Raw genomic sequence first — 23,998 nt, 5'->3', positions numbered from 1 at the left:
TTAAACATAACCCAAATATTTCAATTCATTTGTTCAATTCACGAGTTTGCTCACAGAGCACTTTGATTTAAACGGGCGAGACACGTTTGCGTGGTTGCCGACCGGGCATGGGCAAACTCTCATTTACCAGATTACTGTACTTGTTGCACGAACGGTTATTTTTGGCAAATTTTCAGTTTGTGTGCCCTCGTTTTGATGGTCGTCTGATCCAAAATACTAACGAAGTAGTCCAAGCAATTCTTGCATGACTGCATGATAAACAGAATGTCACTTTTGGCTCCCTTATGCTCTTCGGAGATTCAACGATCGCGTGATAGAACACTGATTTAATGATAAAAAGATCTCGGTGTTTTACCCCGAAATTGAGGTCGTTTTATTGAGTAAAATACAGCACCTACATGGTATCTTAATTTGCTATCTGAATGAGGCCTAAAATAGTCTAATTTTAATGGACAAATATGGAACCACGGGCTGACAGTGGCTCAACGGAGTCTTAATTTGGGCTGAAATAGTTCTTTCATAGGGCTGTTTTAGCCTAAATTGTACCCAAATGGCGTCACAAGAGGCCGAATCAGATCTTCAGGTTTACATTGATCTTTTGAGCTTACAATCAAGACTCTTGGTCGCTGTCCGCACCTGAATATTTTTAATTAACAAAGTTGTGTACTGCTACATGGTTTTATTAGATTAACAACTAAATATCACACATATCATCAGTTTATAAAATGGTTCCCACTGAGTGAGTTTGGTGAAAGGTCATGTCAGAACATCATCATCATCATCATCATCATCATCATCATCCTCAGAGTCATCTGGAAGGTCAAGAAACAGCAGAACAATTGTCAATTTTAGTAGGTACGAGTTTAGCGCTACAACGTTGATACCACGTATGCAGGACATGTAGGGAGCGGTTTTCCCTGTAAGGTCACGTAAGAAACGACAAAAGGAGACAAAGGTTAACTATTCATTCTTTTCATTCCTTTATGTACTCTCTTCTTACTCAACAAGATTGTTTACTCCCTGTGGTACAATAATTAAAATATTTATTAAATCCATTTTGAAATCACTGGTTATCCTTGCAATCTGATTGGCTCTCAGTGGTGCGAGTTATTCACGAATCGCACTATTTTTTGCACTAAATCGCATCTTTTTCTCAGCCAATGAAAATGGTACAGTAAAACAAAACAACCAATCAGATCCCAAGATAAGTTTGAAGTAATCAATAAAATTTTAGGAAAATGAAAGACAAAAAGCCGTTGTGTGGAGAATTTTGCAACTACTATTGCCAAAACTTTGTTGTTATTGTAGTTTTTTCCAAAGAAAATTGAAGAATTGAATTAATTACAGTTTCTGAATGACGATTATGAGTTCCTTCGGGCAGAAGACCTACTTTAATGGAAGTTTCCAACTTTCAGTGCCCATTTTGACGAATATTTTGGCGATTTTTCTTCAACATCTGCTCAAGATCCGTATGATACCGAGTCCAGTAAAACATAAACAAACGAAAACCACACAACAACAAATTCAGAGCCATCTCAAGAAGGTAGATGTTTCTAGGTTTGCGGTAGTTTCCAACGAAGCAACAAAAGAGTTCAACTCTGTCGCTGTGAATGAACATAGTCAAAATACACCCCACTGCACAAAACAGTGAATGAACGAACGTCTTATATTTTACGAAGCCGGTGCCAGTCCCGCCATCTTTGAAATATCTTGAAACAAATGGCGCCGCAAGAACTTGACAAGGTCCTGAGTGTTGAGTCCTACGCCGAGGTCACAAAAAGAAAAGGAGACGATAACGAGCTCCCTTAAAATCATACCATTAAACGGTGTTTAAAAGAAAAAAAAACGTACTATCCACTGGACATCGTGCACTCGAGGGAGTTTCACAACTCAAAAGAAATCGATCGCAGAATTACACAGGATGCATCTTCAAATTCCTTCTCCAAAGACAATGAAAGTCTCAAACTCAACCACAAAAGAAAGGAAGGCCTTCCATCATTGATTCAGGAGACGAGAACTGAACTTTTGTACCTGAAGTAGACTATTTTCGGTCTGATTTCAGAACTGCTTGTTTCTTTGTCATGCTCGAATGAGTTTTCGTCACATGACATCGTTTTGCATACTAAATGAAACGTAAAGGCGTTTCCGGTTCCGCATTTTTTAACAAACCGGCTACTAGGACCAAAACTCTAAAATTTAAGGCGATAAAATCGTGCGATTTCAAAATGGATCTAATAAAGTGGCAATTGAACTTCGTGTCGTGCAATTTTGGTCTGAAATCGTGCTCGTGATTTCAGACCAAATTGTACTCCACTAAGTTCAATTACCATTATAAATAAAGCGTTTTAACAGGCCGAATTTTGGTCTCTGGTGCTCTCAACTACTGTTTAACCTTCATTTGGCCGCGTTGAAACATTCATGGATATTTATCCCCGGATATCAAAAGCGAGCAGCTGTCACTAGTAGAGTAGATAGCGTCCAAGGTTAGATATCCAGTGCCTACTTTTTTAAGTCTTTCTCTAAGACTACTCAATTAGAGATATCTCAGATAGCGCTCACAAGTCATTAATATTATTGCAGGCCAACTCTTTTCAGATTAGCAATTTATTTGGGACAAAAACTGAACGTGCGAACGTTTGTAGCAAGTTGTGGGGATTCCCGCTGTAGGCTGTGTCATATGACATGTTTAGACTAATCACGCGATAAGTTATAATTTAACAACCCGTCTGCACAAGAAAGTGAATGAAAGGAAAAACGATAAAGAAAACTGATATCACCACTGATGAATAGTAACAGAATGAGGATTTTTGATCGTTTTCACGCCATATTTTGTAATGGTTACTTATGCACGTACTGAGTCAATTCACGACACTCAGTCTTTCTCCTGTTATTGCAGGCGGAGTTATGACTCAGCCGCTATATCTATGTTTTGAGCAGAAAAGAGATATTTTGGCTGGTAGAATAATTTTTTTTATTATTATTTTTGACAGCTAGGACACAAAATCAAAACCCCTTGGTCGAATAGTTAGAAGGATAATAGAACATGATAGTCTTTATCTGACTTAAATAACCCATCTTTTTGAGCCTTAAGGAAAATGTATTGTCATATAGCCTAATCATTTTTAGTTAGTTCAGAGTTATTTCATGTGTATTAACTTTTTCATGATCAGTTACACCAGTGATGACGTCATCAGACCACGCCCATGGTCATGTGACTAGTGTCCTTGACATATTACGTAGCTGAATTGAATGAAAAACTGCATTCCTAAGCGTTTGAAGAAACCGGAAGTGTCCCCTTGATCTATCTATCAAAAATTGCCTTATCTGCGTTTGCGTAGTTCACACTCAGATAAGAGGCACTTCGATAAGATCAAAAGAAGCACAAAAATGCCACACGAAGACAGCTTTTTTTTTCTTTTGCACCTGTTTTTCTGTTTTTCTCTTGTTTTTTTTTATTTTTTTTTTTTGCATGTACTTTTTTTACTTTGCATTTCGTGAAACAGAAAGAAGAAACATCTAAAATGTAACCGAATTTGCAAGTTATTGAAATGCTTATAAATTTCCCCCGCTCGCGCTGACGCAAGTAACTGGAAGTGAAATTTCACTTCCTTAGCGATGCGATCATAAATCGGTAAATGGGCCCTTATTCCTTGGACATAAGGTGTTTCTCGATGATCACATTTTTTCCTCAAGCTTTGTATTCGGAAAGACCTTTCGCCTTCCAGAGCAGATAATATTCTCGGACAAATTTATGTGTATGCTTCCTCGCCGAATAGAGATCATTGTGTATGTTGCTCGCATAGAAAAACAAAACAAAGTTATTGAAAAACTTACCAGCATTTTCCACAGGTTTCTCGGCAGAACCTGGCATAGAACTTTTTGTTGCATAAATTTTTAGCCCGCATACAACGAGGCAAGGCAAGCCTGTTACGACACGAACGGCTCTCGCGAATAACTAAAAGAAAAAACGACAAAAGAATTACAAATTAACGAGCGGGAACTTGAAATATTGTAAACTGTTGAGTTTAAAACTGAAATATGCTTGCGTGCAAGACAGGTTGATAAAATCTTTTGAATTGCCCATCCGTCTATATAGGATTAGATTTAATCGTCCCTTATTTATGCCGTTGCTACGCAACTCATAAGACGATTCTCTTCGATCTAATTCGTAAAGGATGACAATTCAACAGATGGAGTAGTTCGGTTATCTCTTTATACTTGTACATGTATTACAGTGTAGACTTTTGATGCACATCCGTTCACTGCAGGCTGAAAACATGACCAAACACACGTCTGTTTTAATATCCTGTTCAACTGGTGACTTAATAAAGAAATGTAAAGAATAAGACTCTGGTAGTCTCCAGCCTCAAGTCGGAAGAACGTACTCGTAAAGAACTCGTTAACTGTGCCATCCGTGTAGAGAGCCGAACGACCTTACTCATTCTATGAATACTGCAGCTAGTAATTACTCATGTAATGTGATCTATCTGAATCTATGATTGGCTTTGCTATGGTTGATGTAAAATATCAAACGCGAAAGATCGTGTTTGACCACATTTCCAAATATTGATAAGAGAGTTGAAAATACGACGCGCAGCGGAGTATTTTTCACGAACTTTGAGATGTTTTTAAATGTGGTCAAACACTGTCTTGAGTGTTTGATATATCTTCTTAAAACTATGGAGAAAACGTAGAAATAAAATTGTAAAAATCTGTGGCAATTAAGATCAGATATCCAAACACTGTCACGATCGTGACTTTTCTTGTTTAAACTTGAGTATAAGAATCATTATTCTCAAATAGCCGATAGTCATGTAATCACTGCACCTTTTCTTTAATGTTAGCTGGAAAAATTACAAAATGCAACCCTCTTTTGTAGACAAAGCAAGGGTTTTACAGCGCGCTTTTGTTTTCTGCGAACGATGGTCAACTCGCTGAAGTTTTAGACGTAGAAAATTCGAGGGATATTACGCGCGCATAATGGTTATTGGGCTGAATTCCGGACCGAGCGGTCCGGTGCAGCCCAGGATAGGTCATTTGTTTACTCTCACCGTGCCTCTCTCCACGCGAGATTATGAATGGTTACTGGGTAAATACTATTCTAATGTAAGCCTGACTGCAGAATGACGGAGAGTAATAAGCTGCAAAAGACTGTCATCCTATCCTGAGTCAGTAGCAATTAAAGGAGAACTGAAGTCAAAAACTGTCATGTTTTGTAACACTTTTTTTAGAAAGCCTAACATAAGTAAAGTCGAGATTAGATAGTTATTCCTGTCCGTTTCTTGGTTTTCGCGAGAAAGAAACTGCCTATTTCCCGCTTTTTGGGCCTTTTCATTGCGGGCCCGTAATGCGTGTCAGCGGTAGGCTGTGACGTATGATATGGGGAACACTGAAGAAAACAAGCGGTACGAACTGAAAGCTGTCGTTCTGTCGCGGATTTCCGTTGCTATTTTCAACATGAGTGGTGTACAGCCATTTCGGTTTGAGCCAACCTATCCTCCTGGTGAAGAACCAGTTGATTCGGAGGAAGAAGGAGACGAAGGGGACGGCGAATTAGCCAATTTTGATGTTAGAGTTGGAAACATCGAATGGTGCATTTGTGGGGGGCAATTGTGTTCCAATGTCGACGGCCGATGAGTGTTTTGGAGGCCCTCAATCAAAAGTTCGACGAGTCGGGGGTTGAATGCATAACCGACCACGCAAAGTTTAGAATTGTATGCCTGGATACAGACGTGCTAAATACTGCCCTTGTTGCAATTCACAACGCACGCTGTAATCCCTTGCCGGAACCCATCGAGAACAGGTTAGTAGTTTTGAAAATACAGCCACAAAAATTATTTGTTCATTGTATAATCCGCATATTTTTAATCTCTTCTAGAACATGACGTTTAGCAGCCTACCGTCAGTTTACTTGGTGGGTTCATGGCGTACTGGGAAAAAAACCGGCAAGTGATTCCAGCGTGCGTTGTGAAATTAATTAGAAATGAATTTCCAGAGGAGAGTGGTGAATATGCCGGATTCAAACCGGCGGAAATCGATTTAAATTAAATTTTCGAGACAAGCAATCGTGGATTTTAGCATGCTTTATCAATTGCAAAAACAGTACTCGTCTTTGGCTAATACTCTTATATTGATCTCTAAAATTAACCAGTTTTATTTTCCAGTAGTATACTGGTTCTTGTAATTATTTTTTCGATTTTCAACAAGTTGTTCAATCCACCTTAGAAATATTTATAAGTAATAGTCGTGATCAAACCCAATATTCCTGGTTTGTTTTGAATAAATTATGATTTGAAATTTGAAAGAAATGTATTGCTTGCTGTTGTTTTCAATGTATAGACTGGATGTCATGTTGGCTAATACTCTTTTATACTCAAAAATTGATACTCTTATATTGATCTCTAAAATTAACCAGTTTTATTTTCCAGTAGTATGCTGGTTGTAATTAGTTTTTTGATTTTCAACAAGTTGTTCAATCCACCTTAGAAATATTTATAAGTAATAGTCATGATGAAACCCAATATGCATGGTTTGTTTTTATTAAATTTTGATTTGAAATTTGAAAGAAATGTATTGCTTGCTGTTGTTTTCAATGTATAGACTGGATGTCATGTTGGCTAATACTCTTTTATACTCAAAAATTGATACTCTTATATTGATCTCTAAAATTAACCAGTTTTATTTTCCAGTAGTATACTGGTTGTAATTAGTTTTTTGATTTTCAACAAGTTGTTCAATCCACCTTAGAAATATTTATAAGTAATAGTCATGACGAAACCCAATATGCATGGTTTGTTTTTATTAAATTTTGATTTGAAATTTGAAAGAAATGTATTGCTTGCTGTTGTTTTCAATGGATTGACAGGATGTCATGTATTTAAGAAAACAAAACTGTTGCTTTACATTTTTTACTTGTCTGACATTTTCTTTGAAAAAATAATGTTAATTATCCATGATCACAGGTATTTCGATCATTTGATATATGACCTTGTATCTTGCCTATTTGAAATAAGCACATGTTATTCAGTGTTTTGTTTTGTTTTTTAATTTTTTGCTATTGCTCTATGTAGTTACTAAGCAGTTTGCAAGCAACGCTTTTATGAAAGACTTTTTAGCGGTTTGGACAGTCTTTCTGTGTCAAATTATATGGAAGCTTACGGACACAGAGTAAGTAGCTCTTAGAAGTGTATACCATATGTAGTCTCAGTCCAAACAAGCCATTTCTATTCCAAAAAAAATTTAATAATAATGGCTGTAATAATTGTTGAAGGACTGACTGGGCAAGATGGCTTGTTATTATATTGTTCAGCACACCAACATCATTGCTTTAAATAACCTAAACTTGGCAACAGTTTGATTTGAAAGTCAATTAAATGAAAATAACTTTTCCCAGAGCAAACCACCAAAAAGGTAAGATTTTTTTGGTGTACATGTACAAAAAAATACCAAAGAATAAGTGAACACTTGCCCGAAGCCCTTCAAAAACCATTGCATCAAATTAATTCAAGTATCAGAAAATCTAGATGTATGCCTTGCAATAACGTTTGCTTTATCTGGTCGAGGGGTGCAAGCAATGTTGCGTGGAATATGTGGTGCTGTGATAGTGGCACTTCTTTCAGCAACATCTTGACACTTCCTTTCAACAATTGCATCCAGCAATGGGCGTACATGATCCCTTGTTGTCTTCTCCATGATTGGCTTAGCAATGCACTCCTTACTTCTTTTGGGGAAGACCACCTTGAAATGAAGCTCTCCGTTGGTTTTTCCCCGCGAAGCAGTGGCATGGTCTCTGCTGGTGTTGGCATTGTGGTCAAGGGCTGCTAGCTGTGTTCGAGCAACCATGCCCTCATACCAAAAGTGCTGCCGTTTGGGGAGGTATTTTGTCTGGGCGCTGTGATACACCTCCAAAGATCCAGTGTGACAGCTGAGTGTCAACTGCTGGATGTCTTTCAGTAGATTTTTGTCAAATACTACTTCTTTTAATGCCTCATGTGCTGGTGAACCTGGCCTTAGCCATCTCTTGGTTCTGGCCACATTTCTTGGGATGGGTGGGTGGGGACATTCATGATAATGATCTGCACTGTCCCAGTGATGGATGTTGGCAGTGTGGTGGACAATTGATATCCACTTCTCTCGTAAGAGTTCCTTGTCCCCATTGCATGTGTCGGCACACCACCAGAGATGGTTGGAGACTGACTTGATCCAGGGAAAAAGATCACCGCGGTCCTTCTTCTTTGCCTTTTCAGTTAGTTTTTTAGTGACACTTTTTGCTAAATGCCACACATCAAATTAGTGATCCACAACAGGGTAGATTCGTTTCATATCTGACTTAATGCTTACATGGCAATCAGTTGCCACAACCTTCACTTTAGCTCCTTTACCCTGGATATTTTCCATGCACCCTTTAAATCCTTCTCTCTCCATAGCATTACTGCTGGTCACTTCACTGACCTGAACAATTTGGAAGTCAACAATTTTGTCGCTGCTTTGATCAATCATGGTGTAGGTGCCATATTTGGCATTATGCCCTGGGCTGTTGCAGCGACCATCTCCAGAAAGCTGTCTGTCTGTCTTTCAACTCATTAGAAACAGAATTTTGTTCTCCCTCCCAAACTTCATTAATTATTGGAAATAAATATGAGTCTTGAATGTTACAAAACGTTTTCTCACTGAAAAAGCATAACCTCAATATTTCAGCTAATTTAGCTATCTTGGTGTAGGTGGCTCCACTTAGAAGAATTGACGAGGACATCAACAGGTTTCCAGCAGCCATCCCTTTGATCATTGGCTGGCTGTTCCAGAAGTAGGTGTGGCCATTTATGCACTTAAGTGTAACAAGCAACAGAGAACCCTGGGTAGATTCATGCCTTTTCCTTATGCCTGCACCACACTCAGGGCATCTTTTAAAAAACTTAACTAATTCTAGTTTGAACACAAGGAACTTGACATCATCTTATGGGTTGACAGCTTTTGAGTCTTCAGTTTCTGACTGTGAATTGTTTGAGTGATCTGACATTTCATCATTTTCCAATGGCACATAAGATGGATCCTTTTGCGGTGAGTTGTCTGGGGTGATTTTCTGTTCATGGGAAGGGCATACTTCATCAGGAAAGATCACTACCTCTCCGTAAAAGTTTTCATCAGTTTGAGTGCTTTGGTCACACAGGATCACATCAAATGAAGACTTGTACGTTTGGGACTCGGTCGATTTCATCATAAGTTGTGCTCCTCGTGTGTTAATTTGACACCCAACATCACTGGTAGACTTATGGGCCGGTACACTTGTTTGATTTGCTTTCGTCGGTTCTACATTAAGTTGCACCAACGGCCCCTCCAATGCAACCTCACTATAATCTATGCCCTGGGTATTTAGACAGCCAACTTCCTGGTCACATTCACTTGAGGTACTAGCTACAGGTTCTGCATGTACATCCAGGGAATTTTGAGGGGCAGCTGCTGAATTACATTCAGTGGAGGTACTAGGTTCCACGACATTGACAGGGGAAACATGCTGCGTCGTGGTGAGTGATGCAATATACTACAAACCAAAGCAGACATTCCGTGACTTGGTGTTCAGCAATTGCGTGAACGTTTCCCCTACATATATGTAAGATTAGAAGGTACTTCGAGTTGCGTCTAGCTAAAATTAATTCAGATTCTTACCTCTTTCTTTGCCCTGTCATGCAAACGGTTTTCAGACGATAGTCGAGGCTTCTTCCTTGGCCGATGGACAAAAATTGTTGGTACAGCATCCGGCTTCAATGTACGTTTTGCTTTCAACCCAAGTAGTTCTGCTTTAAGATCACGTTCAAAGCAGTCAGGCTCGAAGTGATCGGAACACAACCGAGTATCTTTGGTAACCACAAAGTCAACTCGGGATATTTTTGTTAACCACTCTTGCAAGAGAGAACCTTCTGTAGGAAGACGGTGGAAACTTATTCCATGCTCCTTGCTAACAGACCGAGAATCATTCGAGCATCCAACAGCACAACAATACACCATTACGACGGAACAGAGGAAACGATCGATATGCACATAAAGTGAGTAGTGAGTCTTACGAAAAATGGACAGCTTTATTTAATACAAAAAGATTGACGCAAGACCGGAAAAAAATCTGCCTGAAATATTTGAAAAAGGTGCGATAAGACATGAACAGTTGCGATAGGAACGTGACGTGCATTGTAAATCGATCTCAGTCGTTTACGAAATTGCAATCATGGGATTTCCGTCGAGTGAAGCGCTGAACTAACTCGAAACGTAATTCAGTCAAACGCTAAAACCGTCGCAACGCTAACTATAGAAGCTTTTAGAAGCTGACAATGAATAATTATCCAATTAACTAAAAAGACACAAGACCTGGCAAATTCAATGTTTATTTCAAGCTCAGAACATATTCACTCACTACAGCTGTCGAAAGCTGCTTTGAGTTCTCTCACTATACTAAGAACAATTTAAGTAAACAAATATTCAAAACCAGGTGAATTTCATAACAATGAAAAAGGAAAATAAGTGGGCTCAATTCAAATTACCGGAGTAAATAATCCTATGCAACATACTTCGTGCGGCGGGTGTTTCTATCGAACGCTCGCAAATCATTTCGATTGCGGACGAAAACTCAAGCTTCCATGTCCAAGCTGAAACATTCCAGTGAAGATATCACGTAGAGGACTGCTTAAAGGCATCTTTCCATGCTAAATGTTGCAAATCTTTCTTACTACACTAACCAACAAGGTCACCATCACTCAAAATCCTTCATCTGTTTTTAAGTCTCTCGCACATGTTCCCCATATCATACGTCATAAACTACTAAAGTAACCGCTGACCCTACCGTTCTGAGCCGCAATGCCAATAGCCTAACATCACAGTAAAAACTATTTTTTTGAAGTCAAAAAAAGGCCGAAATGGCAAAAAAAAAGTTTGAAACATCAATATACTAGGTCTAAACTATAAGAAAAAAAATACTTGATTTTTGCCTTCAGTTCTCTTTTAAGGCTGTCTACAGTCTGCCCATCATTTCTGAAGTGTTACTCATATTTGTGATAGGTTTTCTGATAACCCTGCTCATAAAATACAGGAAATTGTCGTTTTTATTTCAAAAGTTACCTTTACTGTCATTTGTTTCGGTCCTAAGCTAAATATGGTAATTCCCTTGAGAGGGTAAGCTTCCCAAGCATTTTCTGACCCAATTTTATTGCAACCGGAGTTGTCATAAAATCGTAACTTAAGGTTATTCCCCAGTATTGCATTGCGCATCGCTACTGTGCATAATTTCACGCGTGATTAGCGCGCGCGCAATTAAAAAGGGGGCTTTTTCTTTACAGCTGGACCTCGCCATAGAGGTAAATCGTCATTTCCTCGCAAACGAGCATGGTGACCTATCATTTTTTTCTGTTGTTTTGAATTGAGTAATAAATTTCTCTGTGTAAAATAAATACGGACCAATTCTCAGTGTAGAACAAAAAGCAATCGTCGGAAACGTGAATTTAGCAAGCAATAGTGACTACAATCATGGTGCTATTTTAAGGATTTATATGGGTATAAACAAGGTGCTGTTGCTCCTTAACGAACATGGGGACCCCTCATTTTTATTTCAAAATTTAAGTTCCTATACTGATATAAACAATCAATAGGCAAAGTTTCACAAAAATCTCAGTGCAGGTTCTATTTCAGTGGAATGACCTTAAGGATATCCTTAATTACGCGTAAATTTTATTCTCATACAACCTTCAGTGCATTACAAGGTTTTCTCTCTATGAGAAAAATTATATCGTTTCTTAACACGGAAAAAAAAATTGTTATCTTTCACATGTGAAGATTTCGATGACGTCACATCTGCTGACGAGCTTCTAATCTTTTCATGCCAAATGATATTAAGTCGAAACATTCTGAGAATTTTCGGAAAACTTCGGAATGTAGTACGACCAGTGTAAACACTAAACAGTAATAAATGGCTCTAAAAGTGGCTGCGTTATTCTCATTATGGGCGGTGATTGGTTAAAATGCAAAAAGTGAAGAGAAAAACTGTGCTTGAAATATGAAGAATTGTGCCGAAAAGTTACCGACATATTTTTTCGCCGCTTTAACTGGAGTAATTATTCCAGCAGAGATCCTTGTGGTTTATTACTTTAGCCGATGACCATCTGCTCACCGACCACAAAACACCAGCGGTCCAAAGAAACAATCTCTGTTCTAAGAAATTTTTTCCGAATAAATTTCTAAGGAACCCGTCAACTTGTTTAACTAATATATAATTTCGTCTACGCTTTTTTTTTTTGCTTTGTAAAACTAAACCCCCAGCAGCAAGTTGGCAAATAAAATTTCTTCAAGCAAGAATTAGAGAATGACTCTTTCTTTCATCTGTTGAGCACTAGTTGCTGATCACTGGGCTAAATCGCGATGGAGGCTACTCCTGCTGATGATCGCGGTTGTGTTTCGTTTGACTGGTGTTAAATTTCTGACAAGGGACTGCTAACGATCAGAGGAAAACAGCTTTCGAAAATTATGGACGCGGCACAACTATAAAGCTTATCATTTACACTGACTATCGCTATTTGTTTTCACCTGCTCGATTGGCTAATAAAGCCAAAAATGTTTTCTATAAAAAAACGAGAGACTATAGTTGAATTTTAAGTTTTGGGCTTCAGAACAGTGAACTCTACGAGTGAAAGCCGTGAAATGATAATGATAAAAACAATGACGAGTTAATAATTTTTAACTTCGAAGTAAAAATCATTTTACTCACGATTGTTGATGTCTTCCACATCTACAATATCATCACTGTAATCAAAGTCCACATCTAACGCGGAGCATAGAATCACCAGTGTGAAGAAAACAACAACGAGCTTCATGCTGAGCATATTAGGGGCGTCAGAGAATTCACTCAATAGTATTGAAGTTTACTTGCAATATATATAAAGGGTACGCCCAAAACTGAACAGCTTGATAGTATGAATTGTTAATTGGCGTCACCTTTTGAGGATTAATTTTTTTGGCATGTTAGCCAATAAGCACGCCGAAACCTACGGAGAGATAGGCGATTAATGATGGACAGCTAATGTGTTTGGTGCCAAGTACGATACTTAGTGATAACAAGACAAATGTTATCGCTACTTTGTTCGGTATTAGAGGTTATTTAGTAAGGTTACCTGGAATAACACATTCCTAGATGGTTGGCTAGGTCAAAAACTTCACTATCCTTACGTGTCCGTCATTGGCTGTTCTTCTTGCGGGCATCCCACTTTGTTTATATCATGCTTTTTTCGAGCGTTTTTTTAAGCATGTTTTCTTTATCTTGTTATCACGGTTATTCATGATTACTCAAGTTGTTCTGGTTATTTAGCATAGATCAGTAATAGCTCAACCTGCGCGCGCGAGGCATATCAAAATCTGCTTCATGTGTTTGCCTTCACTTCGTTTTTGTTTTTGTTTTGTTTCCTTTATCCACACGTACCCCTTCTTTCCGAAAGATTAATTCCGCGTACGCGTCTTGGAAATGAAAGCAGTCCTCTTTCACATTGAATTAGCCTCCGATGCGTTGATAGGAGGCTGTCAGATATCCTATAAAATTTATTCCAAAAAATTTTGCATATATTATTTAGAAATCAAGAAATAACGTCGTAAGTTCCACAGTTATGTATTGTAAATATAGCTTAAAAGATCACGTAGCTTATGTTGATGATAAAATAATGTTACAAGGATCTACCATCTCGATTAGGAAGAAAACCTAATTTGCATTTACTTTCAACACACAGTTACATAATGCATGACCCTACAAAACCAGTTCATCTATGACCTCGTCAGTAGGTCGCTCCCAACTGACGAGCGACCAATAGTTGTCATTGCTGCGATAATATAGTCTTTTGGTAAGAAGGCACACGAGGCGAAGGGTCAAGGACCAAGTTGCTCCATTTGTATGTCAGACTGCTGAGAAATGTTACGACAGGCCATAGACCAAACTAGTTTTGTTATCGCATATATTATGTAAAAGTACAATGGAAGAAAATACAAAATACAGAATTTGAAAACTTTCTTTCGTAGCTGGGTGACTGACGTGTTGTCATTTCCCATTTCTGCAAACTCATGCATTTCATTCGTACTGGGTTTCTTTTTATGACTTTTCACCGTCTGATGAAATGTCGTAATCGCGTGCGTAATTTTAAGCTACCTTAATGGAACTGATTTTGTTATCTCCAAACGTGGGACATGGTGTCTCCATCTCGATATTTAACTTTTAAGTTGGCTGTTTAATTGTCGTCAAAATGCATCACTCGAAGAACCCAAGGAAATAAAGTTTGGATGCATTTTTCCAGATAACTCCATCAATTTTTATATGTCAAATTGAGCGCCGTTTTTTCTTTACAGGTTCCAGAACAGCTTAATTAACATTTAGATGTGATTCTGCCGTCACTTGAATGTCGGTACATAGCTTTTAAATTAAATTGTTTTAAATACAAGAAAAGAAAAACACAAAAGACAAAAAAAAAATAGTAGCAGAGAAGGAGGATGAGGAAATTGTGAAACAATGATTGACGTAAGCCAAGTATCATATTATGGTCTATTGGTTTGGGTTCGTTCTACCGATTCTGGAGTTTCTAGCAGAGTTTCTCTCCCTGCAAAATATCCAATTCGATTACATTTTCTTAAAGTTCCAGGGGCCAAATGTCACATCCAATTTAAATGTGCTGTAAATTGCTGGGGTAATTTCATTCTGCGAATACAGCTGTCAGCATTCAGAGCTCCCCGCCGCTTTGCAGCTGGAGGATGTCACAACAAACCTCTTTCTGCTTTTCTGCTTTACGCATGATGTGTATGTACTGACCTAACTCTTCAGTGTGGCAGAACTCTTCTCATCGCCGCAGCTGAGTGATTTGTGTTTAAGGTGTATGGGGATCAGTTTAACCGGACCGAGTTGTTGTGAGCTATGAGTGAGAGGGGCAGGTTGGACTTTTATCGAGGACTCGTGTCTTTGGAGAAGAATGACGTTGAATCGCTTAAAACAACTATTATATTACAGCAAAGGAATGCCCAGGTAATATAGAACTAACAAAAAACAGGTCCGCAATGCGAACTTGTGTGGGATTTCTGTCAAATAAAAGTTGATGCGCTATGGCTAAATCAGAGAAATTGTAGCTTTACAGTGAATATTTCATTTTTTTGTCCTGTTGTAGTGATGGACGTCAAGTAAATATACTGTAGAGTCCTGGTTATAAGATCCCAAGCTGCAGATGAAAAAACGGTTACAAGAGAAACATGTTTGGACTCTAGTTTCTAGGAAATTCGCTCCCCTAGGGTTCCGTTACATGGAACTCTTTACCGTAGTAAATGACCCTTTTACCACGGGAAACTGCATTTAGTGAGTATGACCAATATTTCCGGAGGTAAATTTCCCGTGGTTAATACCCATGGATACATTAAAAAAGATCACATGCAGCGCCCTTGACATTTAATGTGGTAAGTTGCATTGGTGTTTTGATGTCCAAGGTATTACGAGCAAATCACGTTTCTTCGTTTGTGATTAATGTGTAACCGAAAAGGAAAAATGGTTTTCCTCCGTGTGCCATTTTTGTTACCTTGGCAAAATCCCCTGTAACCGTTCTTTCACAACGTATACTAAAACCCAGCAAAAACAAAAAAACAAAACAAAACAAAAGTCAGCAGACATATATATAGTCCCAAGTTATTAGTGGGGTGACGAGGGGGGGTTTCATTGAAAGAGTCATTGAAGTAAACACATTTTGCAGGTTAGGCTTGTTTTTCGCAGCAGGGGCGAAAACAAACGACATCATCGAAAAGCAAGTGCAGACGAGACGGTTTTACTTTTTGGTCGTGATTCTGGTCCGTGCAATAAACAATAATGTGGCCTGTTTCGTCGGGATGCCCTATGACGTGCTACATAACTGGGACAATTAATGTTCCCGAACTCAACTTTTGAATCGCGTTGGCTTGGGGATGAAAAGTTCAGTCTTTATCCAGTCGAAATTGTACGGAAAAGTACTCTTAAGCCATAAGAGTAAGCCTGAACCAAGGAACGGTAATAGAAATGCTGTCTACTTTTATTTATCAGCGGAAATATTAGAATCGGTCGCTGGTTGCACGGAGTTTGTTTACGATAAATCAGCTCCGGTTGCAAATGTCAGCTAATATTCGTGCTTCCAGCTGAGAAAACTGTATGTAAATTGTACTTTTAGAAATAAGCTTTTGTGGTTAAACATGACCAGTAAATGTGAAAATGTTTAGCGTGAAGTTTGAAGGCATATGCAAATATTTAGTTATTTTAAACTTGAGAGTCTACGGAAACAGCACCGTCACGCAACGTATTAAGAAATCATGGTTTATCAGTCGAGAGGACCTCAACTTGCTAACCATAAATACACAGGAAAATACTGGGCTTTGTCATTATGCTATATCTGTCCGTAAAACTGCGGTTGTTGATCAGGTGCTTGGTGGTAGTCCCGTACGAATTATTCGCATTTTTGCTATTCATACGGGAATTTTTCCTGCTTCCATAGCAGACGCAGTTAGATAGTTCTTTTCGTATTTAGTCCGGCTACTCGCGGTTAGTTTACCGAAGGATGGATGCTTCGAACGTTTTCTCCTTCCAAATCAGGTGAGGAATACATGCACACTGAATCTTGTAACGCAAACTGTTCCACCAAAATACGGCTGGACAGGTATTGTCTGAGGAAAGTGTTCAACTATGACATTCAAAAACAGGTTAGCGATTCTTAAATTTAATGGTAACTTTTAGTTATACTCGAGGAATCCCGTATGGATAGCAGATACCAGTAGCTGTACGGTCCCTTCTTATCGCGTGACATGTGCGTGAGTATTAACATCGCGGCTCGTAAAAAATTTGAAGTGTGGCGAGTGGGTCGTTCGCCGAGTATGCAGAGAGTACGCAAATTAATCTGGCTTAAAAAAACGGTACTCATTGGAATCGCTTATTTTTCCTAAAGGTGAATATAACAATTTGGATAAGGAAGAATCAGCAATTACAGAGAAATAAAATGAAACCTTCTGACTCCCGTACGAATAGCAAATACAAGTCGCCGTACAGGTGCACGAATAGCCACTGCGCAAAAATAAATACGGCAGAGAGTGTCTAAAAACACTAAGACCTAAGGCCTAAAAACAAGTCAAAACTCACCAAAAAACAACACCCGGTAAGAGTAATCACACTAATGGCCGCCGCACAAAAACACTTTGCTAGTGGAACCCAGTCTACACGCCAAGAAGAAACCATGTGACAAACGCTTTGCTCTCGTGGACAAACAAATAAATAAGTTTCGCTGGCGTTGACAAAGTGTGGGAAATCCCACACAAAAATCGTTTTCATTTTCTTTTTAAATTGATACCTTTATTTTTTTTTTTCTCGGCTAATTAAAGTGCAGTCTCGTGTAGTAAGTTGAAACAAGTTAATGGATTAAAAGGAAAATTTCATCATGCTGTAACTATACTCTTTATCCATCACCCATCATCCACGAGTAGCACTGCAGGGGAAAATAAATGAAGTAATAACTGAACGTGGATAGTAGTCAGGGAGCATATGTCTTAAAATAAATTTCCGTGGGATTTTTATGGTGAAAGCAAACCACCTACCTAAATGTGTTAAGGGAAACCTGAGGAACACAAAAAATGTTGTCGGCAATTTTGTAACCTGCACCGGCGGCTGCTATGGGGGGTCCATTTTTAGACCTATATGGCTCAACATGGAATCGAGGCTCGAATATAAAATGGCGTGGAAATACAATTAACTACAATAAATTTCCACAAAATTACCAGAAATATTTAATTTAGTTTATCTAATACATATCCATAGACTTAAGTAGTAAATACTGATCACATGATCAACACTGCACGAAAGCGAGGCTGGTCGTTTGTTGTTTTCAAATAAGCATCAAAGGCATGAAGGCATATATTTTGCTACTGAAAATTGATCAGAGAGTTAAATTTATTAAAGGGATTGTATTCAAATCAATAGCTCACTGAAATCAGGAAAAAACAATGATTTTGGTCAGCGGTCATTTTCATCATTTTAGAGGTCCGCCATGTTGGATTTACAGTCCATCTAGAGCGGCATGTTTTTTTGGTGTTTAATAAGATATGGAAACGGATTCTGGTTCAAAAACAAACGAAACTGAGGCCAAAGGGTTGGATTTACACTTATGTATAATTTGTCAAAGAAAAAAAAACGAAAATCTAGTTGAAAAGCCCGAAACTCACGAAAAAGTTCTGGTATCGATCGAGGAATGGAGTAAGTACGGTAATCTTGAGTACACAGAAGCGTGGAGTAAGTTGAGGTTTGCTTCTGTCCAAGAGCTCGAGGATGGGCGGGCATCATGGCATAGATCATGTTATAAAGATGCAGTACATGCTGGGATGCTTAGACGAGCAAGAGAAAGGTATGAGAGGCAGCTCGAAGGCCCCAATGAGTCCAGGCGAAAATCACGACCAGATTCATCAGTAGAAATTCCTCAACTAACCCGTTCGAAAACGTCTCCCTACAATAAGAATGTCTGTTTTTTCTGCGATGGCCCACCCGGTTACCGTAAGAGCCTGCATAATATCAGTACCTTTTCTGCTGGTGAGTCCCTTCGCACTGCCATTGGGATGTCGGGTAATGATAAGCTCTCGGTTAAACTCAACACATCCATTGCTCCAGATGATGCTCATTCCATAGATATAAAGTACCACAAAAACTGCTGGGCAAACCATGTATCGCATGTTTTACGAAGAGAAACATCCGAATCATCATCTGAGAAGTTGGCTGGTGAGATTGCAGCACAAATAGAATTCCTGACAATGACGGAGATGACTTTGAGTAGCGGAAAAGTGGCGACTATGTCTGAATTACAAGATGCGTTTGAAAGCATACTAGACTCTAACAATGTGGAAAATTCGAGGGGCGGACGAAAGGCCTTGAAGCAGTTACTACTCCGAGAGATACCAGAGATAGAGTTTCATGCACCTAAACGTGTCAATGAGTCCGAGCGAGTCAGTATCAAGAAGACAAGAGATCAAGCAATTCAGATGGCTGAGGATCAGACCGCAGACATAGACTCCGATATGAAAACTCTGTTTGATGCTGCTGCAATAATTAGGAAATCTATCACCAAATGTAGGAAGTGGAAGTTTACAGGTTCACTGAAAAACCTGCCTGACGAGAACGTACCAGCAGAGCTTTTTAGTTTTTATAGATGGATTATACAAGGCCCAAAACATGAGCTTTCTGCTGGAAAGAAATGTGACGAAGTGTACAATCGTGCAATGGCTCTATCCCAGACCACTGTATCAATGTGTTTGACTGAGAGGCAGGTCAAAAACAAGAAGTCCGATGTTGTAAGATCCTCGTCGGAGATGCCGCTGCAGTTAGCCGTTGGGATAGCTGTACACCTGGCCGTGAGAAGCAAGCAGCTCATAACCATGCTTCATGGATTCGGAATGTCAGTGGACTACAACAGGATCCTGAGAGTAGAGGCCCAAATCGAAGCTAGCGTTCTAAAGCGCATGGAGCTGAATGATGGTCTATATATACCCCCTAATGTAGTTTTGGGTAGGCACGTCTTTTTTGCAGTCGATAATGTGGATTTCGCTGAGGACACTCCTGATGGCAAGAATACCTTCCACGGCACAGCGATGGCAATCTACCAAAGGCAGGAAGCAGGCGATGTAGCACCAGAGCTGACCGTGGACCCCGGAGATCAGTATCGTCGCTCAATCAGAGAGCTTCCTGAATCTGTGACAACCTTGCTAGAATGCCCTGCACCACCCGGAAGGCCTGTTGGTCCCACCTTCCCCCAGTTTGGATTGTGTACCGAAGACCAACTTCCATTGTACATCAAAAAGCAAGATTTCACATGGCTTCTCGGACGTAGTATGACCAGAACAATCACCAATGGAGAAGTTGAGGACAATCAGCCCCCTAGTACCAACATCCCAGTATGGTCTGGCTATAACTCCACTATGAGTAGTTCCATGCCGTTGACGCGAGTTGGCACCCCTCCCCTGATCGCTGCACCAGCACACGAGTGGCAGACTCTGCTTACCATTCTGATGCAAGCACAGAATATTAACACGGCGGTTGTAGGGCAGAACAGGAGGACTGTGATATCGCTTGATATGGGACTGTATCAACCGGCAAAGAAGTTACAGATGACCCGTCAAGATCTTGGGCATATAATACTTCGTCCTGGTGAGCTACACATCGTGATGGCCCAACTTCGCACAATCGGTGCATTCATCGAGAACAGCGGGCTGGACATGTGCTGGGTAGAGTCGGATCTCTATGGGCCTTCCACTGTGAAGCAGATTCTCGGTGGGAACCACGTAAAGAGAGGAGAGGCAGCGCACATGGTTACATTACAAGCTCTATTCAGCCTCTACCAGGAAGCCTTCTTCGTGAGACACCCAGCTGTACGCACGATTGTGGGGAAGTCGGCTAACCAGTTAAGCGATGCGTGCAAAAAAGGCGAAAACCAAGATATTACAGCAAAGCACGAAGAACTGGCACAGACCATCAATTCAACAGAGCTTGCTGCAAAGATGGAGCAGTTTGATGCAGACCATGAGGATAGTCCACTGTTCAAGTTCACCCGAGGGTACATGGCAATGGTTTTGGAGATGATGACGTTCATCAGAGCCGTGCGGACTGGAGACTGGGATCTTCATCTACAAGCCCTAAAGTTGTTTGTGAAGTACTTCTTTGCGCATGACATGTTAAACTACGCTCGTATGATTCCTGTTTACTTGGCAGAGATGGAGATAATAAAGGAGGCCGATCCTGAAATCTACCATGAGTTCCAGAATGGCAACTGGGTGGTGAACAAGAACGCGAACGTAGCATTCTGTGCCGTTGGCGCTGACAACGCGCTTGAACACGTCAACAGATCAATGAAAGTCTCAGGTGGATTGATTGGCATCACGCTGAATCCTACTGCACGCACAAAGTATTTTTTGATTGCACCTGAGTTAGCAAGACTGGCAGAACAAGCCAAGCTGATGGCAGGTACTTCTTCTAAGACACAGACTAGCCATCACAACCTCACCACTGCTGTCAGGTTACGTGAAGAAAGGAACGTCCAGCAGCTGACCACTAGTATTCGACGGTTCACCAACCCCTTCACAGTAGAAGGCCCTGATCTGTTCAACCTAGTGACGAAAGTGCGCATGCCCGAGAAAGTGAAGAAAGATCTCTGCGATCAAAGCGTCATTGGTAACAAGCTGTTCGGAACATTCGTTAAGGAACGGATACAGACAGCCGAGAAGAGCATCTGGGACGTGATGAAGAAGCGCAAGCTCCTAACGTGGAAGACTACTGGGAAAACAGTTAGGGTGGCTACAAAGGATAAGATCATCGAGCTAAAGGAAGATCGATGTCTCTTCGCGCGGATGATGGTAATCTGCAAGTCCCGTCCAGAGATAGACATCAAAGAGGCAGTGGGAGCGTACGAGTTCTCGGTAGTTCCACGATCAATGTTTGCCGCCGATGGCAATATGCTGCACTGTTCCGCAAAGAGCGCCTTGATGAGTATTCTAGAGAAGCTGCCAAGTGACAGATCAGTTGCGCAGGCTGAACCCACTGACCAGTTCGCTAATGCAGATGTGCAGATCAAGGTTTCCATTGTAGATGGTATGGCCGAAGTACAAGCACTGGAAAAACCGGATTGGATCAAGACCTGCTCGGATCTGGCCAATCATTTCACTGTGACGATCTTCGACAAGTACAAGGAGGCAGATGAAATTCGTCTTATTTTCGACAGGTTTGTCACTCGCGCTGATATTTACCTTGTAACCTTTGTGTTTATATTAGATATAATTACTTACATTAGTGGGCACGTTATTCTGCTTTTAGGTGTGATGTACCATTGTCTTTAAAGACCGCAACTCGCGAAATTTCGTCAGGGATGCTTGGAACCTATCAGCTACAAGATTACTGACACCACTCAGATTTCCAAGGTATACTATTAACGGTTTTTCATACAAAAGCAATGATCCTATATATAATGTACTACAAGAAGAATAGGGCCAGATATAGAGGTAAAGACACTAAAACTAGTACACCCTTTCTTATGCAGGTACCGATGAAGAGACTTTTGGCACATGTCAGCACCAAGGATGAACTGACGCAATATCTTGCCAGCAAGACTCTAGAGAAGGGGCGTCAGAATGGTTTGCACGTGGTGGTTGCATGGAGCAGTAAGTGTAGGGCAACACACAAGGATATGGCGTACCTCGATAGCGACCAAGAGGAGGCAGATACCAAAATACTGCTACATGCAGTAGATGCCACCACATCAGGAGCTACGAGTATCAAGATCTTTTCACCGGACACTGACGTGTTTGTACTGGCCCTTAGACGTTACCCGGAGCTATGTGCGGACACTTCATTCGTCACTGGAAGAGGACAGCGCCACCGAACTATCCAGCTTTGTCCAATTGTCCGCGCTTTAGGAGCAGCTAGAACGGCAGCACTACCTGGCTTTCATGCCTGGAGCGGAGCTGATGTCACTGGAAACTTTGCATTTAAAGGAAAGCTGGAATGCTGGAAAGCGTTTCTTGAAGCTGATGAAGAATGTGTCACTGCACTTGCAGATCTCGGCTCTACCGTCGTTCCCACAGTGGGCATGTTCTATGCAATAGAGAAGCTAGTGTGCCAACTTTACCTGCCCAAGACTAAGATATCCAGCCTGAAAGATCTAAGGTGGCTCCTCTTTCGAAGAAAACAGGCCGAGTCAGAACGACTACCGCCTACACAAGCTGCTCTCCGAGAGGCCATTAAGCGAGCGCATTACCAAGCCATGATCTGGGCCAATGACAAAGTCCCTAATCCAGACCTTCCATCACCAGAGAACTATGGATGGAAAAAGGACAAAGGTTATTATAAATTAACAGTTGATATAGTAATAGACTCTCAAGTTCGACACTGCAGATCGAGATGAATTTAATGCATTGCCTTATTCTTTTATATTTCAGACAAATGGATGCCGGTGATGACGAAACTGCAGCCGGCACCCGACGCTGTTCTTTATCTTGTCAAGTGTGGCTGTGGGAAGGACAAATGCAGAAACAACAGGTGCAGCTGTCGAAGGGCGGGTCTCACTTGCACAGATCTATGCAGCTGCAGCAATGACGAGACAGGGGAAGCGTGTGACAATGTCGATATGATTGAGAATGATAGCTGTGATGATGAAACATCGGATGAGCAGGACGATGACAACAAGGAAGACGAGGATGATGAATGATTCTTACCTGACATCTATGTTCTGTAGACTGCAATGCATTATGGGCTCAGTTGTGTTATTTTTAAAGCAGTTATTATCGCCAAAAGCCTGACTAGGTTCTGGGTAGTAATAATTATATATACCTGTAAACCTGTTATGGTTAACATTACGCCCTCGGAGGAACCTTAATTATCGCTAACATATCGAATAGCTGATATAAGGCCTGGTCTAAACGTCGAGCCAACGTCGTGCCGAACCTAATTCCATTTGGTTTTATGATAGCGCGACGCTAGCACGGCAGTGGTTCTAAACGCCAATTTGGTTAGTTCTGTTTTCATCTAGTTGTATTTCTTCTTCGCACCGAAAGCCCTAATTTTCGGAAAGGAATTTGGTTCAGCACGACGTTGGCTCGACGCTTAGAACAGGCCTAACAAGTGCCGAGGAGCTCAGCCTCACTTTCATGTCGTCTTACGTGAACAAAACCTATTCAAATGTAGTTTAATTCACGTGAACAAAAAATATCATGTAGTTCACTTGTTGTAGTCATTTTTCTCAACAACTCGAGAAAAAGAAATATGCTTTTAATGCTTATTTGAAGACAACAAACGACCAGCCTCGCTTTCGTGCAGTGTTGATCACGTGATCAGTATTTACTACTTAAGTCTATGAATGTGTATTAGATAGACTATATTAAAGATTCCTGGTAATTTTGTGGAAATTTATTGTAGTTAATTGTATTTACACGCCATTTTATGTTCGAGCCTCGATTCCATGTTGAG

At 40.3% G+C, this 23,998-nt stretch overlaps 1 protein-coding gene, 1 long non-coding RNA gene and 2 pseudogenes across 4 annotated transcripts; 2 read left to right on the top strand and 2 right to left on the bottom strand.

The window, feature by feature from the left end:
• Positions 1 to 629: 629 nt before the first annotated feature.
• Positions 630 to 12,940, bottom strand: LOC110061437 (uncharacterized). Its single transcript, XR_002297971.2, has 3 exons — positions 12,743 to 12,940; positions 3,835 to 3,955; positions 630 to 812 (listed from the first exon to the last, which is right to left on the bottom strand). It is a non-coding gene; the product is annotated as an uncharacterized LOC110061437 (long non-coding RNA).
• On the top strand, positions 5,289 to 6,569 carry LOC149116685 (uncharacterized; annotated as a pseudogene). Its single transcript, XR_016205446.1, has 2 exons — positions 5,289 to 5,803; positions 5,879 to 6,569. The product of XR_016205446.1 is annotated as an uncharacterized LOC149116685 (transcript).
• LOC110062883 (uncharacterized) lies at positions 6,923 to 10,953 on the bottom strand (annotated as a pseudogene). The gene is made up of 2 exons (XR_016205445.1): positions 9,664 to 10,953; positions 6,923 to 9,538 (listed from the first exon to the last, which is right to left on the bottom strand). The product of XR_016205445.1 is annotated as an uncharacterized LOC110062883 (transcript).
• Positions 12,941 to 21,833: 8,893 nt separating the features above from the next.
• Positions 21,834 to 23,931, top strand: LOC110064445 (uncharacterized). The gene is made up of 3 exons (XM_089282452.1): positions 21,834 to 21,954; positions 22,074 to 22,872; positions 22,972 to 23,931. Exons 2-3 carry the CDS (start codon positions 22,080 to 22,082, stop codon positions 23,238 to 23,240), a joined length of 1,062 nt encoding a protein of 353 aa, XP_089138578.1. The 5' UTR covers positions 21,834 to 21,954; positions 22,074 to 22,079; the 3' UTR covers positions 23,241 to 23,931.
• The last annotated feature ends 67 nt before the right edge of the window (positions 23,932 to 23,998 follow it).

The sequence above is a fragment of the Orbicella faveolata genome, unplaced genomic scaffold (assembly GCF_042242905.1).
Source record: "Orbicella faveolata isolate gen_17 unplaced genomic scaffold, um_ofav_v1 contig_12, whole genome shotgun sequence".
Classification (NCBI taxonomy): domain Eukaryota; kingdom Metazoa; phylum Cnidaria; class Anthozoa; order Scleractinia; family Merulinidae; genus Orbicella; species Orbicella faveolata.
Note: the sequence above shows the minus strand (reverse complement) of the source record. Positions and strands in the feature narration are given on the sequence as shown.

Excerpts from the sequence above, each read along its gene's own strand:
- LOC110064445 (XM_089282452.1), top strand. The coding sequence starts at position 22,080 with ATGAAGAGACTTTTGGCACATGTCAGCACCAAGGATGAACTGACGCAA. Across the intron at positions 22,873-22,971 it reads TGGATGGAAAAAGGACAAAG|ACAAATGGATGCCGGTGATG; the intron begins GTTATTATAAAT and ends TTTATATTTCAG.